The sequence below is a fragment of the Gymnoscopelus microlampas genome (assembly GCF_963454915.1).
Source record: "Gymnoscopelus microlampas genome assembly, chromosome: 14".
NCBI classification, from domain to species: Eukaryota; Metazoa; Chordata; class Actinopteri; order Myctophiformes; family Myctophidae; genus Gymnoscopelus; species Gymnoscopelus microlampas.
In genome coordinates, this window is record NC_139951.1 from 17,936,482 (window position 1) to 17,955,886 (window position 19,405).

Sequence of the window (19,405 nt, forward strand, 5' to 3'; positions counted from 1 at the left end):
ACAAAGCCAACTGCATTTTCTATAGGTGTCAATATTACCATGACCAATCCTGATGTAATTGTTGTTGTAATCATGTTCACATTTTTCATACTCTCATAAGAAGAGGCCCACTTTTGACCATGGGGTTGGAAGGTTGTAAAAAATCAAATAATAGTTGATTAAAAAGAATATTGCATCGTCAGGTACGGGGTGGGTTACAGGAATTAATGATTATTAATAAGGGATTATTAATAATTGTGAAGGATTTATGTATGTGTGTGTGTGTTGAGCGGTATACGGTCTAGTTATATTGCCACTTTTGTAGACAACAAAACGTAATTTTATTGACACTTGTGACCCTTCTACAATGGTAGGACACCTCACTGAAAAGCAACATGAAATATTCAAAAGAGGCAACATCGGTTCAGGTGAACTTTGAACCCTTCCTCCTCCTCTGTACAATCCTTTTTTTAAATTATTATTATTATTGTTTTTGTTTTGTTAAAATGCTGCCTATACTAGAATGAAAGTGACGGGTTTCCTTTTCTTTTCAACTGAGAAATAAGTTAATTGTTCTACTACTTGAGCTCACGCTGAACCTCTCAAAGAAGCATGAAGAGCAGGGACAAGGAGGAGGCCAGCAGTGCAACCAACTGAACTGGGGGGGGGGGTGTTTTTAGACTGGGGAAAGGGACTTGGCCCCTCAGTGAGCTGCTGTGAACGTGCGCCCTCTTGTGGCAGTGACCGGAGCAGCCTGTCTATTTTTTAAATAGAGGTCAATCAATGATTCATGAGCATGATGATGCTGCCCATGATTCTGAGGCCTGAAGGTTCTCTCTCCCCCTCACTCCTTCCTGCAAGGCTGCCGTTTACTTGAAATGGGGCTCTTGGCTGGAATAATGTACCTTTTTGAAATGAAAACACCAGCTCAAGACAATTCCCTGTTTACAACCTAATACTTTATGCTTGGTTGGAATCTCAGTGCATGCATAAGCTCATATAAACTATTAGGAGTGGCTATTTGATGGTGTGAAGAGGTAGGTTTCACAATGGCAACACGTTTGCTCATCTCTCCTGTGAGGATTGGACTGTTCTCGGTTTCAAAAGGGGGGGAAAGGCCAGGGGACTGTGGTTAGAGCAGGGAAATCCCAGTTGTGTCACATGTTAACCACCTAAACCCCAGCATCCTTATTGTGGGTAAAGCTTTTGCAGAACATAGCCGATCGACAAGCTCATAACGCGTTGCAACGCGTTATGAGCTTGTCGATCTGCTATTTTGCAAGACTAGGGTCTTTAAACTGAAAAGACCCTATAAGAGAGCCCTGAGCAACCATATGGGGTTTAAGTGGTTAAATTGGGTGAAGGATAAGTAATGACGCTGACTCATCTGTGTGGACAAAATGTTTGTGTTTTGCAGAGGGGGGACATTTGGGGTTAAAAAACAAACAAATCTTTAATCGTATTGAATATTCAAATCAAGCAATTCCAAGCTTGAGGAGGAGTGGAAATGATGGTCTTTAAAGATGTATTGGGGGGAAAAAAAGAAGGGTAATTTAAAGTAATTCAAAATGATAATAAATTGATATTAACACATGTGAATGTGTCTTTATCATTTTAATGCCTTGTATAGTAATCATATCACATAATTTAACCATATATATATATATATATATTGGTTATTAGGAAATATAACTTAGCCTAAGCAGGTTATCATTATCTACTGTATTTTGTTGTCTATTGCACAGTTAAAAACAAAAACAACTTTGAGCAGGTACAAATTTAGTATACATATTTAGTAGGCACTAACTTCATGTAGTTAAGGAGTAGTTCACCCAAATTTTTTTTTTTTTTTTCTATCAATTACACACCTCATGAAGCCTTGAATTCATGGAGATTTGTTTTTGTTGCATTCCTAAGCCAATGATGTGATGACCAGTTCATTGGTCAGTAGGAGACTCTTTGAGTTTCTCTGGCAGGACAAGAGACTCTTTGAGTCTCTCTTTGAGTCTCCAACTCTGAGTCGTCAGTTATCAAATTATTGACTTAGGAATGCGACAAAAACTAAAAACAAATCTCCATGAATTCAAGGCTTAATGGGGTGTGTAATTGATAGAAAATAAGTCATTTTTTGGGTAACTACTCCTTTAAATTATTGTGGCTTTCTTTGACAGTGTGTCTTTCTTGTGCTTACTGTCCTGTGTTTATCATCTGTCTCTGACATCATCATTATAAGGCTTACTGGAGAGAATCTGTGCCACTACCCTTTAAGATGCGTAGCGTACTGTCGCTCGCCGTTATTAATGGAATGTCATTATGTCATTGTCGTCAGCGTTGCCATGTCAGCTTATTATAAGCGACTTTGGGCTTCTTTTTCTGTAAAGTTCCTTGAAATAATTGGTTGTTGCGGGTTGTGGTTTGTTGGGCTTATTTCTAAAGTGTAGTTGCTTATTTTGGCTTGCTTCCAAATGTTTTAATTATTATTTAATCCAGTGGTTCTCAAATATTTTCATGAAAATGTTTTGCCAGGGAGCATTTGTGTTGTTAGAATGTTTAAAAAATATTCCAAATATTCCACATTTTATAGCAAGAGTTTTTGAAAATAGCAGATCTACAAGCTCACAACGCGTTGCAACACGACGCGTTGTGAGCTTGTACGGTTTAAAAGAGCTCATGTGGCCTATTGCTTCTATTGGGCTTGTTTTCCTAGACCTGGTTGCTTATTTCTCTCACAAAATATGGCAACACTGGTTCCCCACACGGTGGGATGGGAATGCTGCTCTAGCCATTTATACAGTCTATGCTCTAGCCTAGTGATTCTATTTCAGAGGTTTTCAATCATTTTCTTGAAGGATCCCCTAATTGTTGTATAGGCTATTTAATAGGCCACGGACCCCTAGGCTATCTGATATAATGTTGTGCCAGGTACCCCTCAGAAGAGGTTTGCGTAAAACAATTCATTCAAAAAAGTAATCCCAAGGAAGGAAGAGGCTCTGATCCAGTGTTGCCATGTCCGCTTATTATAAGCGACTTTTGGCATTTTTTTCTGTTAAGTTGCTTGTAAATTATTGGTAGTTGCGGATTGCGGTTTTTAGGGCTTTTTTCAAAAGTGTAGTTGTTTATTTGGGCTTGCTTCCTAATGTAGTTTAAACCAGTGATTCTCAAACATTTTCATGTCAAGGACCGGACCCCCAAATTAATATGTAGACCAACCTTCTGAAATATTATGTGCCAGAGACCCCCATACAAGATTTTGTGGATACGAAAATGTTCCTAAATTTTAATTTTTCTTCGAAAATAACAGCTCTATAAGCTCACAAAGCGTCGCATTGTGAGCTTGTAGATACGCGTTGTGAGCTTGTAGATGTATATAGCGTTAGAGTGCTCATGTGGCTTCTTTTGGGCTTGTTTTCATAGACCTGGTTGCTTATTTCTCTGCACAATCTGGCAACACTGTCATTATGTCATTTTCGTCGTTTCCCGACTATGTTCCCTTCCCTACACGGTGACGGTGGGATGGGAATGCTGCTCTAGCCTAGTGCTATTCTATTTCAGTGGTTCTCAAACATTTTCTTGAAGGACCCTCTAATTGTTGTGTAGGCTATTTAATAGGCCGCGGGGTACCCATTGGCTATATATCTGAAATTATTTTGTGCCAGGGACCCCTCATAGTCAGAGGAGTTTTGCGTAAAAATAAAGACCCCCCCCCCCCCCCCCCCCAAAAAAAAAACATTTTTTTTTCTTCAAGATTTTTCAAAACTTAGAAAGTTTTTAAAAAAAAGAAAAAAAATGTGCACTACCTAGCTCAAAAGTGCATAATGAGCTTGTACTGATATTTTTTGGAATAGCCAAAGTATTAAAATAAGGTTAAAGGGGGTTAAAGTGATTGTGATGCTGTAGCTAATTTAGCCCCCCCCCCCCCTCAAGGACCCCTGGGGGGTCCCCGGACCCCTCTTTGAGTCACCAGTACTGTTCTATTTATCTCCACCAACGCTGCCTGCTGCTGGCGCTGCTGCATTTTCTGTCGGCCGACAAATCCCAAGGAAGGAAGAGGCTTGGATCCCAGAATACCAAAACGCTCGCCCCAAAACACAGTCACCCCGAGTCAAATCCGGCGACCTCGGAACGATCGCCACCTGGTATTCCTAAACGTAAGAGTAAACTATGCCTAAACTTAACCTTATTCCTAAACGTAACCTCGGTAAAACTATGCCTAACTTATTTCTAACCTCATTCTCAGTAAAAACACAATAATACAAGAACCGCTGGAGGCGAGCAGTCCGCGAAAAAAAATGGGGGCGGGTGTGTTTTGGGACGCGCGTTGCGGTTACCATTGAGAGAGACGGAAATGAGAGAGAGAAAAGGGGGGGGGGTTGTCCAAAGAGAGAAACCCTATCCCTTTAAGAGCGAGTGGGACATAGCGGTGGCGAGGAGAAAAAAGGAGAGGAGGGGGAGAGAAGAAAGAGGAATTAAAAAAGAAAAGGAAGAAACAGGACAGGGAGGGAGGAGGAGGAGGAGGGAGAGCGAGCGATAAAAAAAGAAAGATGACATCCTCCTCGCCATCCAACCGCCGAGGTGGAGCGAAAGGCTGCGGCCCGCGGAGAGCGCTCCCTGCCCGGGTCACGGCTTGAATCCAACAGCGAGGCTTCGACAAAACACCCGATTGGCCTATTGGGGGGGTGGGGGGATCAGGAGAAAATAGATTCATAAATTAAAATCAGATCAGATCTTATCAGATGCGGTGTATTTAAGCTCCTGTGATACTTATAGTTGTGCGTAAAAAAAATGCATTTTATAATTTCACGTAGAATGTATTACGTTTACAGCTAAAAAAAAAACATAAAACTGATCATGTGCGATTTGTTTGATTTGAAATATATTTTTGTTGTTGCTATATATATAAATATATATGCATTTCTGTATAATTGATCTTTGATCAATTAAACTAAAGAAACCAAAGTCAAAGAGAAATAGGCCATTATTGTTACCCCGGGCCACTAGCTCCACTACTGGCTGCAGTCAAACAGCTGCGTGCATTTTAATTGATAGAATAGATCTACCTCAATGAGAAAACAACATATTTTTGCAAACAAATTCATTCAAGTTATTTTTTCAAGAAAACCCCCAGAAGCTCGTCGTTTTTGCTGCAGTAATAGGCGAGTATAATCGTCGGTGGGGCGATCAAAAGAATGCGAACGGCTCACTCGTCTATCTCAATCAGGACTAGCTGACTTTTATAATCTCCATCGCTTTGGTGCAAAATGGATGCTGCTTGGAGCAATTTTCTCTTCCAGGTAGGCCTTAACAAGAAACAATTGCAGTAGTAGATCTGTTTATGGTCGCATTTTCTGGCCGCAGGGCCTATGATCGCCTCTGTCCAGTAGTCCTTATATACCTTCAGCATCATCTTGTGTTATACTAAAAAAGTGCCACCACCTCAAGAGACAATGGCAGACAGTGACTTCTATTTACATTTGGGTGATGATGGCCTTGTGTTTACTTCTCCAGAATACTCCCACCCAAAACCAAGTGGAGGGGAGCCTCCAATCAGAGCTCATGCCAGTGCATACGAGTTCTCCCCAGACCCCACCCACAGAACACATAGCACAGCCTCCCTCAACGGTGGACACTGCTGCTCTCAATGAAGATCCTACACCTGGTGAGGAATGGTAGCCCTAACATGTGGATTTGGATGTGAAATGATAACAACAATTCCCTTTGTGAACATGTCTTTGTTGTCTAGCTAGTAGAGTGGTTCTCAAACCTTTTAATTTCAACGACCTCCCCCATAACTCTTGAATGTGTACAAAATGGAACCATACAGACCCTGGCCTTGCGGACCCATTTGGTTCCATTTGTTACACGCTCAGGGTTACAGACCTGTAAGGCTGGGGTCCATTTGGAACCGCCCTCAAAGAACCCAGATGGTCCCTGGACCCCACTTTGAGAACCACTGGTCAATATGTCACATTTGACACTGTTGTGAAATTACCTCCTTCAAGACTAACATTTCTAACAATCATTTTCTTTCCCACCTCTCTCTCTCAATTCCTTCCCTTCTTCCCCTCCTGGTGTCGTTGCCCGCCGACGGTGCAGTGAAGCCAGCGTCTCGGCCGGCACGTGTCCCCCACATCTGTGCCATCTGCAACAAGCAGTTCAAGAACAACTACAACCTGCGTCGTCATCAGTCGGTTCACACCGGGGTACGAATGAAGGACAGGGCCAGAGAGCAGGCGGAGGGGGCAAAGGAGGGAGCAGATGGCCAGGTGGTGGTGGCGGCGGCAGCCCCATCGGTGATGACGGTTGGGGCAGGAGGGAGGATGGAGAGGCAAACGATTCCCCTCTCTCTTCTCCACCTCTCCGTGCCTCCCCCTCTAGCCCCTCCCGGCGTGCTGGCGGGGGTCCAGCAGCCTCAGCCTCCTCCCATGGGTAGTCAGGATGGCCAAGGGGTTGCCATGACGGGCATAGTGGCTAGTGTTAACCCCCTTGTTCCGCCTCCTGCTGCTGTCGTCATGGCCACTACTGGGGCGACAGTACAGGTGGGTCAGGGCCTTGTGGAGATGGCTGTCGTCTGGCCCCAACGTAAGAGCAAACCTCTAGCACACTGTGTCACAAACCGCTTGGACTCTCAGGGGAACGACCACAATGATTGTTTTTTTTTTGCCCTCGATCACTTGAATTGAAACTAACCTTTTTATTTAAAAACATTTTTTTTATATTTCTTGATACATTAACTGAGTTCAACCAACCAAGTTCAAGGGCCCATCTTTAAGATCTAAGGTCCATCATCAGTCCCCAGGTCCTGAGTTTGCGAAGCACTGTGCTAGAAGCCCCTCAAACTCCCCTGCATGCTCTCAGAGATAGAAAAAGACTTGCATCTATTGGGAAGTGTTTCCCATGACATGAGAAACAAACAACTGTTGGATAATATCTTACAATAGAGCACAATATTTCAGGAAACAATTACACGTAAACATCAGGAAAATTATCATTGTGGACTTGCATGGTTTCAGCAGGAGATAAGAAATATAAGAATAAATGTACGCTACTAGAGCAGTGGTTTTCAAACTTTTCGTGCCCAAGGCACACCACGGGGCAAGTCAAAATCTCAAGGCATGCCTTACATCCGTGCGAAATAGCCTGGGCTTGCCTCACGGCACACCGTTTTGGGAACCACTGTACTAGAGTAGTCCCTACCTATCAAAACCATGTAGCTTGAGTCTCCCTTTCCCTGTCTTTGTCTGCCTCAGCGACCAGCAAATCCCAATCCTAACCCAGTGAGGAAGAACCATGCCTGTGAGACGTGCGGGAAGGCCTTCCGCGATGTTTACCACCTCAACCGCCACCGCCTGTCACATTCGGATGAGAAGCCCTTCTCCTGTCCGATCTGCCAGCAGCGCTTCAAGAGGAAGGACCGTATGAGTCACCATGTCCGCTCCCACCAGGGAGGGGTGGAAAAACCCTACGTCTGCCCCCACTGTGCCAAGGCGTTCTCCAGGTGAAGCTATGAAACAGACTGGGAACGCTTTCTCATGTTCATTGCCATTTTCTGCAGGACCTGAATCAGTGTAAGGCTGTGTTCATATTCATACTGGCAGCCCAAATCCGATTTCTGCCTTTCCAGATTACAAATGGGTTGGTTTTATGAAGTCTGAACAGCAGAAAAACTAATGGAAACAGATTTTTTGTTCATCAGATTCGAACCACTTTCCTAAGTGGTTTGAAATGTGATTCAAATCTGATTTCTAAAGATGTGTCTCAGTCGGAAGTGTCTTCACACTGAAGCCTGATTTATACTTTGTCATATAGCGGTGTCACTCACCGAAAATAGCCAATCTACAAGCTCACAACGCATTGCATTGCTTGTAGATTGGCTGTTTTCTGTGAGTGTGTCAATTAAGCATTATTCATGCCTATGTCGTTACATTGTTACCGCATCAACCAATGTATCAGCTAGTTTATATCCTTTCCTTGCTAATCCATTGTGTGCAGATGAAAGATTTTTTACTTTTGCAACTTTTATCTAACAGATTGTGTGTCCTCTTTCCCGCAGGCCTGATCATCTCAACAGTCATGTAAGACAGGTGCACTCTTCTGAGCGACCCTTCAAGTGTCCGGTACTTTACTTAGTTACCTGATAATGATAACAGTAATAATACTCATTTAGCAAATGTGTTCTTTGCCCCCATAAGATTAGCAACGCCTGCACTAACATGCACACAGTATCCCTGATAGAAGTTGATATTGTGGCTAATGTCTAATTTAGGTTCATCCCTTTTATAAATCAACAAATTAATCTTCAGAATATGAATATTAACATATTGATATTAAGCTATTTAGCTTTTTCATAATCAGGATAAGAGATCATTCAGGTTATTATTTTAATTTGTCGTAACTGTTGCCTGCTTCAACATAGAAACTTGTTTCTGAGTATATAATGACATTCGATAATCCTTTTTTGTGAGTTTCCAAGCTCTCAATGGGTCTTGTAGAGATGGATAGAATTGAAAATTACTGTTAGTACTTGTTTGCAATTGTTTCAATTAACCTTTTGGCATATGATTTTAAGCATTTCAACTAAAAACGATATAATCAAATGCAGAATATGACTTTATGCCAAACAATCTCTACTCTGTGCAGGCATTTTTCGTGTGTTACTTTATTGAGTCTAAGACATTTTTCAAGGTCTATCTGTTCTGCGTTTAATTAATCTGCCATTTATCACGTTCTCATTTAGACCTGTGAATCTAGCTTTGCTACAAAGGACCGCCTGCGTGCCCACATGATTCGCCACGAGGAGAAGGTCCCCTGTCACATCTGTGGCAAGCTCCTATCTGCTGCTTACATCACAGATCATATGAGGGTACACAACCAGTCCCAGCACCATGCCTGTCATCTCTGTAACCGCAGTAAGTACAAATGACATTTAGTATCATCTTGGGGAGTCTCTATGAAAAGTAATGCATATTTAACTCATCCTTAAATACAAGAAACTATGTTTAGTTGTTATGATAGCGTGGCTTGTATTACTGAATAGCAGTAGCCTAAAGACAAATTGATAGGGCTGCCCCCTGAAAGTTAGGGGCAGCTCAAGATATTTATACCCAAGTCGACTTTTATACAGCTAAACCTTTGTGAGTAGATAGTGCCAATTTCACCTACACTTTTTTCTCACTGACTGTCTCAAAGACCCTCACAGACATGCCTCCATAAGTGTTGCAATGCTATTAAAGATTCAAGTCTATCCAGGTTTATAAGTAAATAAGATTAATAATTAACTATAATATAATATAATCTCTAGCATTTCTTTGCTAGAGATCATTGAACAGAGTTAGGTTTATAGTACTAGCTGCATCTAAAACAGATAGTCGCTGACAGGGAATAGATATCAAGTTAGAAAGATTTGCAGTACGAGTTGAGTGCACCATGTTTAGTCTTTTGCTAGTCACAACAAGAATGGGAAGGGTTGCAGGCACAATTGGATCTCTTAGAGGTGATAGGGAGCCAGCTGGATTTGTCCTCGGTCCGAGCATATTGTGGAGGATAATAATAAATCTACCGCAGCAGGGACCCTGAAAATATCCTCTTTTTTTTAGCATCGCTATCAGCAATCATGGTGCCATAGACTCTGTGGGGTGTAGGTCGTGGTGGTTTCTGGGGAGTTACAGCGGAGGGGGAAGTCGATTAAGCCGTTTTGAGCATAATGGGGCTTTCGGGCTGGGTTGGACAGAGGGAATTGCTCGGGGAATAAGTTTAATGCCAGTCTTTACTAGTTGTTCCCTCCTATCAGTGAACTCCAAATGAGGGTTGGGTGAGGGAGGGAAAACAAGAATAAAGGCGATAAGGAAGAGACTATGACTGAGGGTGTGTCTGTAGAAGGTCATTCCATTCACTACTGCCGCGTGGCTGCGGTACAGCATCATGGTTGATGCTGGGTCCTTGTTGTGCTACCGTGTCCTTCCTGTGGGGTAAAGATTGCTGCTGGGACTGGGACTGTGGTGTGTCACAATGGGGAGTATCAAAGCAGAGGTTGGGTGGATGATGGAGGACAAATATAATATTTCCCATTAGTAGCTTTACCCTGAACTTGTTTGGATGGTGGCCATCCGCTTTCAAGAGGTGTCTGCATCCCCAGAACAGATTGAAATGTAGTTCAGCTACAGCAGTTGTAGATAGGCTCAGAGAAGCCTGCTAAACTTATGTCTCTGTTGGTTGCTGTTGGTAGTGGTTCCCTGATGAATAACAGAGCATGTACCTTGCCAAGTATATTAAACAGTTCAATAAAGTCATGTTGTAGCAGTGAATGTTCTTTGTTCATTTGCTTACACATGCACAATGATTACATTTTGGGTGCTCAGACAGTATGAGGTTTTCACTGATGTCACTGACCACTGTATCATTTAAGCAGCATATTTCAATGATCTTTCCACATACATTACCAATAGAGTTGTCACCAAAGTGACCTTCAACAAATGGTCTTTGTTTTCTTTCTCATTAGCAGGCAGAATTGCCCAAAACACATCTCAATAACATCATCTCTCACTTTATTTTGACTAAGAAACCGCCTCGTATTTGAAGGATTTCTTTTTACAAAGACAGAGATCAGTGGGTGGTATGGCTTTATCACATCCAATTATACTATTGGGCAGGTAACCTGATAGCTTTGGCATACTGGCTTCCAACGTATGCCAACGATTTGGCCCCTTCCTGGGTCCAGATGGAGGCTGATGCAGCCTGCCTGCCAACATCACTCCCAGCTTTGTTGTATTCGGCATTGTCTATCGCACCACACTTCCATAGCCCATCAGTCTCTATGTACTGTGTATGGGCTCAGGTGTGGTAACACTCGGCTGGCAGGCTAGCTCACTCTGTGCCTCAAATATGGCAAATCATCAGTTTGCGTCCCTCACTTTAGTGACTCCTTCTTGGTCTGGGGTGAGAACCCTATAGTCACATTTAAATACATAGCAGATGTTTTTGCCTCATTTGACCAGCTCAGAGCTAAGGTGTGTATATCGATAGCACATTTGTGCTTGCTTGTTTATTTATTTATGTATTTATTTTGGAGGTTCTTTTTCTGAGCCTTTATTTGATGAGGTACAGTGGAGAGAGATAGTTGTACGACATGTTTTCCGTCCGGTGTGAGGACGATCGTCTGCCTAGCGAACAGTCAAATTGCATCACTTATGTCATTCTTTTAACCAGAAGACTTGTTTTACTTAATTGGAAACAGACTACTCTTCCCTCCTTTAAACACTGGTTCAGAGATGCACTATTATTTTTTTTAAAGCTGGAAGTGAGGACCTACGGATACATTTAGCAGTGTATGACATTGGCAACCTTTCATTACTTTTGATTGATTAAATACTTTAACAAGTTTGAAAACAGTATGGTATTACAGTTAAAAACCCTTCCGTATGCCAAAAGAATAACAAAAAACTTCTTTGGTTGACTTTCATGATCACGTTTGATGCAATTATTTCCAAAATACGACCTAAATAGGTGACCATAATCTTTGACACCAACATACACATATCTGCTTGAGCAGCTATAATGTTGTGGTATTGTTTGTTTTCAACATTTGCTATAGAACTAATATTTACACTACCTGTGTTAAATCCCGGAGGAGCAGTCCATGCTCCCATCGTGGGTCATTTTATAGGTAGCGTTTCGAGCCGGGAGGCTCTTCCTCAGACCTTACGTAAGGTCTGAGGTCCCCACGATGGGAGCAGCATGCTGGTGTGCAGATTTGATTGTTATTTCATGTAAATTTTTTGATCCAGCACCCAGCCCAGCAGGACAGGATGTGCGTGCCTTTTGTCACTTTTGTTGTGACACCTTTTTCTCACTTCCACACTCAACACCTTCTCTCCCCTCCTCCACCAGGCTTCACCACCCTGACGTACCTTCGTGTCCATGCCCAGAAGCACCACGGCCAAGAGTGGAAGGACAGTGTGGGCGGCTTTGGCGGCACAGCCTCTGGTGGCATCCTCGTGTGCCACCTGTGTGGCGTACACTGCAAGACACCCACCCAGCTCCAGGGCCACATGGGCACTCACAGCACCAGCCAGGCCAGCTCCATCACCTCCAGCACAGGGCCCAGCAGCTCCATCTCGCTGAGCAGCATGGTGACAGCGCCCACTGTCTATGTCACTGGTAATACAGTGGTGGACCTGCTGGTCACAGACTGCTCTAGCATTGCTGCCCCACAGACCCAGAGTTAGCAGTAGAAAGCTCAGCAATAATAAACCTCAGTCCCATAAACAGGAGTGGGGTGGAGGGGGAGGGCACAGTTAGAGAGGGGTTTAAGTTGCTAGCTAGATGCTGGGCTGGGTTTAGTTTTGTTATTTCCCTGCAAAATGGGGACGGTTAGGATTAGGATCGAGTGAGATCATCACTAATCAACGCTCAAGGGCAGTGTTACCCCAAGAGCAGCAATGACTAGCAGGTGTCAGTACAAGGGAGGAGTAAAGGGGTAGAGTTATGTTCATTTGAGCAGTGAAGACACTGTGTGTTAATGTGACATTCAAGTAAAGACAAGAGGAACTATGATGACCACGGCAGGTTCATAGACGGTAACAGCGACAAGTCAGGTTTGTCATCCAAATATTCCTGAGTGCTCTGATGTTTTCGGGACTGTGGTATTGTGAGCATCTACTGTATTTCTCCTCCCTCTCTTTGTTCATTCTCTCCTTACTCTTTCTTGTCAATCCTGGCAATGGCTACTCTCTGCAAATGCACCAAGTACTGTATATTTCACACCAGCTCTCATCTTACCCCCATTTTTTCAGCTTACTTATTGAAAATCCATACGGCTTGTGTTTAAAAAAAAAACTAAACAAAAAATAACAAAGCGTGGAAAAATATAATTAATAAGACAAACCAGAGGACAGGAAAATAAATATAGATTGATGTGCACCAGTCAGGGCTGTTCTAGCATGTTAGCCTGCTAGTTTTTATTTGTTGATAAAAGTAATCACATTTGAACTGTAATACTAGTTTGTTGAGTCTCTGGAGGGCTGTTTCTAAATTGGGGAAAAATACCATATTCAACATTGTGGTTTGTAGAAACAATTGTGGGACTTATTGTGGATTTATTTCTTAAAGGTTCAAGACACAAAAAAGAAAATAGAGAAATGTTAAGGAGTGTGAGGCAACTTAACGTGTTTATATTTAATTCAGTGAAGGTCAAAAAGATTTGGAATTCAAGATGCAAGTCAAAATAGATTTGAGGTTTCTTAGATTGTCTTACAACTCGTCTTCCTCTTTGAGTCCAGCCATGGTTAACAAACAACAACAAATGTCATTATGCTATCCAACAGCTCAGCTTCTGACCCAGCAAATTCTTCTTGCGCCTGAAAACTACCTTTTTGCATGAAAGTAAGCTAAGTAAGTCACACTTATAATTAGGGAGCTGTCATGACAAAAGAAAGTTTTAGCAGTCCCATTAAGTTAGTTGGTCGTAAAAACAAAGATATTTGAGAGAGTCAAGTGTTGATTTATACAAAAAGAAATGTATCATTGTTGGCCATTCATTTGACTATCTGTCATTGCCATAGTCCTTTGTTTTCTTTTATGTACCAGTACCATGTGTGACACTCATGAGTTAGATTTAGTCATGTTAACAATTCACTGTTAAATCCTGAGTGTTCATTTAACTCTGAATGTGTACAACTGTAACCAACAGTTGTACACATTCAGAGTTAAATGAACACTCAGGATTTTACAGTGCATACTGTACTACATAGCGTTTTAAACGCGGGTCATGTCGCTCCCCATGAATCATGAGAGGAACGATCACTTGTCCTTTGGGTATCTTTGATTGTTTTTTCTTTTTTTTTTCCTGTTATATTGTGATTGATGTGTGATGTCAGAAAAGGGCTTATAAAGTCATAGGTCAGGTTGAGAAGTATATCCAGGAGGTTCCAATGTTTGACAACATCGCCTGATATGCTCGTCTAAACAGATCCTGGTTCTGTACTGGAGTGCTTCATTTTTCAAATATTTTTTTTTTGTTAAGTGTTGGTACAGTATGTTATCTTAAAATTTGTAGAACTCTTTCCTTTTGTTTTCTTTTTTTTTCTTTCTTTTTTTCTTTTTTTTTGATCTTCCTGTTGAGAAAAGTAGTGATTAAGTATTTTTAGGTTTTCTGCATTACACTAAAAGAAAGTAATACCTCTACTCTAGGATCCTGTACAGCTCTTGCGATACATCTTAATGCCTTATTGTACTCAACTGCATTTTAATTATTTTATTCTAAAATATTTTAAATCTTAGTCATGGATTCATTAAGAATATTAATGGGATGTATTTATATTTATATTTTTATATTTCTCAACAGTATGCATGTCTATAAACAGTTGTTAGAGCAAAAAAAAAGTCAATGATGCTTACCACAGTCATAAATATTATGTTATTATTTTGTAGATGAAGTAGAGATCATGTTATTATTTTGTAATTTTGACAATTAAAAGTAAAATGAGGAAACAGGCAGGGTGTTGCGTGTTCCGTTGTTCACCTCCTTCAGTGGTTCTCAAAGTGGGGTCCCAGGAACCCTTGATGGGGTTTCTAAATCAGGTAATATAACATTAAAATCACTACTTTATAACCCTATATACTATTTAAAAGCTCACAACACGTAGTGATATGTGTTGTGAGCTTGTAGATCTGCTGTTTTCTGAAAAGTTTTGAAATTCTTAAATGAAGTCATGAATGAATTAGTATTTATAATACAAATCTCTTAATGGGGTCCCTGGCACAAAATATTTTCCGATGGGGGTCCGTGGCCAAGTAGGCTACATATGTATTTGGGGGTCCTTGGCATGAAAATGTTTTAAGAACCACATTGTTTTACAAAAACTTCAATGCTTTTCCAACTACGCCACTGTTCTTTTAGTAAGAGAATAAGCTCTATGAAATGACAGTTGCACAAAAAAAGGACCTTGTCCAGGGTGCTAATTGTGTTATCCACTTCAACAGCCAACCATTCCTGGGGTACAATATTCACAGGTAGTGGCAGTAAATGTGCAAATGTAACAGTTGCGTCTCACAATTACATCGTTGGGTTTTCCTTGGAGTGATGTTAACCATTTGCTCAGCACTTGGTCTGCTCTTGTTTCCTTCTACACCATATCTTTTCCCCAGGAATAGCAGATCTACAAGCTCACCCAACAATCCATTCTACCAGTGTCAGTGCCACATAACACAGGATAATAGGTACAAACCTTATTGCTTTGATTCCAGTGTTGATTCCAGTGTCACAAATGATCTGTCGCAAAGAGGACAATAGCTCTGGAAGAATGGGTGCTGTCCATGGTACTGAAGGTGTATGGGTGCTGTCAATGGGACTGAAGGTGTATGGGTGCTGTCAATGGGACTGAAGGTGTCCCACAGACCAATAACAACTTTGGGACATACAGAGAATGCATGGAATTATTGTTAAATAGGCTTTGTATGAAAGCAACGACAATCGGTAGCCTATTTCATAATCATGCTTTGGCCAAGTAGGCTGTGCTTCTGTTTCTTGGTATAGTGAGTAATTCCCATGCATAAATCAGAATCCGTTTTATTTGTCACATGAAGAAGTAGATGAAATCCTTTTCATGCGCCTCCATCATTTTGTAGTATTATGTGAGGTCAATTGAGAGCAAAGGGAAAGAGAGATCAGGTTAAATTAAACGAATAAGGATATACAGATAGCATATCAATGTATCATAGCCTAATCATAATGAGTAATGTTCTTCCTCAACAAAGCACATACTTGCACATCTGTTATTTTTGTATTTTATGTTTATTGTATGAGCCAAGGTGACATGATGCATGGGCCTTCTATGAAAACATATAACACTATGTTTACTTGCTCACTAGTCACTACTCCTCCTAATGGATAGTTGTAAGTGTCACATGTTTCATAAACCCTTGCAAAAAGAAAACATTCAAAATTCATCACTACAAGAAATCCATGCATTTTTATATGAATGCATATAGCCTAGTCTAGCCTATGTATGAATGTCTCTGAAGACCCTGTCAAATGAAGGTTACATGTATTCACCTATAACTCATGGTAAAACCCTACTGATCCGAGACGGGAAATAGTCTGGTGAGGGAAATAGTAGTAGGTTAGCAGTGGTGGAAAAAGTACTAATTTGTTTTACTTAAGTAAAAGTATCAATACCACAATGTAGAAATACTCTGTTACAAGTAAAAGTCCGGAATTCAAAATTGACTTAGTGAAGTAGTAGTGTTAGTGGAGTAGAAGTAAAAGTACTGAAACTTGGAAATACTCCAGTAAAGTAAAGATAATTGTACTTAAGTAGAGTACTTGAGTAAATGTACTTAGTTACTTTACACCACTGGTAGTAGCCTAGTAGTAGGCCTAATAATAATACTAATTAATAAATACATAAAATCTGACCAAAGGGACAATTCATTTGATGTTAGGTTTCTTTCATTTCTTTTAAACACACATGGGTTTTTTTCAAACAAAATGAGCACAAGCAACACTGATATATGAGCCTATAACAACAGGGTTCTGATTGGCAGGCCAGCATACACGCCCAAGGGAAATATGATAGCCTACCTACGTAATGCTAATGTTTCATACAGTGGTGGAAAAAGTACTCAAATGTTTTACTTAAGTAAAAGTATCAATAATGCAATGTAGAAATACTCCCTGTTACAAGTGAACTTCCGGAATTCAAAATTGACTTGCGTAAAAGCACAAAAGTATTTGTGTACAAATGTACTTAAAGTATCAAAAGTAGAAAGTACTCATTATGCATGTTTTCAAATGTATGAAACGTATAAAAATCAGCCGATCTACAAGCTCACAATGGTGGCATCGCGACACATTCAAATGGAGGAAATGTATAGGGTTAATGTATGTTTTGTAATAACTAGTAACTAAAGTTTTCAAATAATTGTAGTGGAGTAAAAGTACGATATTTGCCTCTGAGGTAAAAGTCAGAAGTACTGAAAATTGGAAATACTCCAGTAAATTGTAGTATGCCTACAGTACTACTTAGGTTAGGTAAATGTACTTAGTTACTTTCCGCCACTGCACATGAAGGTCAAATAGGTAACCTGACACGAACTTTTCCATGTTCTTGGCTTCATTCCAACAATATCACGTGCGCACGCTATAGCTACTCATATTGACAAGTAGAAGTAGTGGCCCTCTTATTAATGAAATGCCTAAATCAGTGGTTCTCAAACTTTTTCATGTCAAGGACCCCCAAATTGACACTTATTAGCCCGCGGACCCCCATTTGAAAAGATATGCCAGGGACCCCCATAAGAGAAGATTTTTACGGCTCTAGCAGTGATTCTCAACCATTTTAATTTCAAGGACCCCCCAGTTTGACATGCATAAGGCTACGGACCCCCATTTAATGACATTTCTATCCCTGGGACCCCAATTTATACTGTAAAATCAATGTTAATTTAACTCTGAGTAGAGTTACAGACCCATAAGGGTCCATTTGGTTCCTACCCATCATTTAGCTGGGGACCCCCTGGAACCCCCTCAAGTACCCCTGGGGTTTCCTGGGGTTGAATGTAATTAAAATAAAATAAGAAGATAAGGGAATTGACAAAAGTGTTTGGATGTACAACCCAGCCCAATCCTTTTAACTCATTGTTGGATCATGTCTAATAAAAAAATAAATACATTGCAGATGGCATTGCTACATTTATGTTTGCAGTAGGCCAGTGGTTCTCAACCAGTGGTCCGGGGACCAGTGGTCCTTGAGGAGTTGCTAGGTGGTCCCCAGCTAAATGATGGAGAGTTGGGTATCCAAATGGACCCTTTAATAGATCTTTAACTCTTGAGAGCGTAACATGAAACCAAATGGATCCTTACGGGTCCCCATGGTTTCATTTTACGTTCGCAAGAGTAACATTATTGTTAAACATATGCATTACTTAATTTACATGAAGTGTACACTATTAGAGAATGTAGAAGAATTGTTATATTGACAATCTTATCCAACGATAGCAAAATATTCTGTCTTGGGTCTGAGAGGTTAAATCTCATCAAATGGTGGTCCGTGGCTCAAATGCCGAATAAATAATGGACCTCACCTTTATATGAAAAGGGTTGAAAACCACTGCAGTAGGTTAAACTATATGGACTGTATTGCCTGTATTTTGCTGCTTAACATAAAAACTTTATTAACAGTAATACGTTCATTATGGTCTGTAGGAATCAACCTCTGGGGTCTGACGGAACCTCTCCCTCCGCTGTATAGCTCCGAGATGAGGTTCCTCGTTTCCCGGTGCTGTTTGAGCAGGACATTGTCGCACATTATCCACTTTACCATGTTTTTCCATGTTTATCCATGTTTCTTACCCATGTCTGCACATCGTATCCAAAAAGTAAAGGTTTTCTGAAACGCTCACAGATGTTTTAAGTTCTAGCTGGCAATAAAATCTATCCAACGAGTTGAACAAAGTATTTAACTCGCTCCTGTCCTCAGCCGGTTACATGTTTTTAAGACATTGCGCAAGAGTTGCGCCCGTAGAGATAACATTACTGATTCCCCTACTGGTCAAATGTTGAATTGCACCTTCTAATGCAAAATATTATGGAACCGGCTGAGGACAGAGGCGAATTAAATACTTTTTTCAACTCGTTGGATAGATTTTATTGCCAGCTAGAACTTAAAACATCTGTGAGCGTTTCAGAAAACCTTTACTTTTTGGATACGATGTGCAGAAAGGGGTAAGAAACATGTAAAGTGGAAAATGTGCGACAATGTCCTGCTCAAACGGCAGCGGGAAACCGGGACCTCATCTCGGAGCTACATAGCGGAGGGAGAGGTTCTAAATGGGGCTAGGCCAGGGTCAGTACAACATGTTAAATGAGCCAGTCGGTGTTGTAGCATATAGAAGGGGTCATCTTGAAAGTGTTTGAAAAATGTTTTAATAATTTGAAATGTTTTTCCATAGCCTAAATCTTGTCTTCTGGTTGTCCCTGGCATAAAACATTTTCAGATCTGGGTCCGCGGCCAAAACATACATATTCATTTGTCAAGAAAAAAGTTTGAGAACCACCACTGGCCTACATTAGGACATGAACCAGCCCCTGTGGTCAAATAAGTAATATGTACAATAACATAATAATAATAATAATAACAACCAGGCTGGTGTGTGTTGTCATCATGTAGGAGGACCTGTAGGCAGCAGCCCTTGTGTGGTCACTCACTCAGAGAGGCTGAGGCTGTCATGATGGCCTGACATATGACGAGTGCTACAACAACATCTGGATGGAAACTGCCCTTCTAATGGTTTTGTCCAGTGGTGGAAAAAGTACTCAAATTCTTTACTTAAGTAAAAGTACCAATACTGCAATATAGAAATACTCTGTAGTAGAAGTCCAGAATAACAATTTTACTTGAGTAAAAGTACAAAAGTATTGGCATCAAAATGT

At 41.0% G+C, this 19,405-nt stretch overlaps 1 protein-coding gene across 3 annotated transcripts; it reads left to right on the plus strand.

Moving 5' to 3' along the window:
* The first annotated feature begins 4,386 nt into the window (after positions 1-4,386).
* Positions 4,387-14,469, plus strand: mazb (MYC-associated zinc finger protein b (purine-binding transcription factor)). 3 transcript variants are annotated; one of them, XM_084079013.1, is made up of 7 exons: positions 4,387-5,270; positions 5,485-5,635; positions 6,073-6,515; positions 7,227-7,474; positions 8,030-8,093; positions 8,714-8,885; positions 11,863-14,469. In XM_084079013.1, the coding sequence occupies exons 1-7, from the start codon at positions 5,238-5,240 to the stop codon at positions 12,198-12,200; spliced, it is 1,449 nt and encodes a 482-aa protein (XP_083935139.1). In that variant the 5' UTR covers positions 4,387-5,237; the 3' UTR covers positions 12,201-14,469. The 3 variants fall into 3 exon arrangements, with proteins under 3 accessions (XP_083935139.1, XP_083935140.1, XP_083935141.1); XM_084079014.1 differs by having other exon boundaries at positions 8,030-8,051; XM_084079015.1 differs by having other exon boundaries at positions 6,073-6,179.
* Positions 14,470-19,405: the final 4,936 nt, after the last annotated feature.

What these genes read in the sequence shown, in the direction of transcription:
- mazb (XM_084079013.1), top strand. Translation starts at nt 5,238, where the DNA reads ATGGATGCTGCTTGGAGCAATTTTCTCTTCCAG. An exon ending in GGAGCAATTTTCTCTTCCAG is followed by an intron (nt 5,271 to 5,484) that starts GTAGGCCTTAAC and finishes TTACTTCTCCAG; the next exon opens with AATACTCCCACCCAAAACCA. An exon ending in CTGTCATCTCTGTAACCGCA is followed by an intron (nt 8,886 to 11,862) that starts GTAAGTACAAAT and finishes CTCCTCCACCAG; the next exon opens with GCTTCACCACCCTGACGTAC.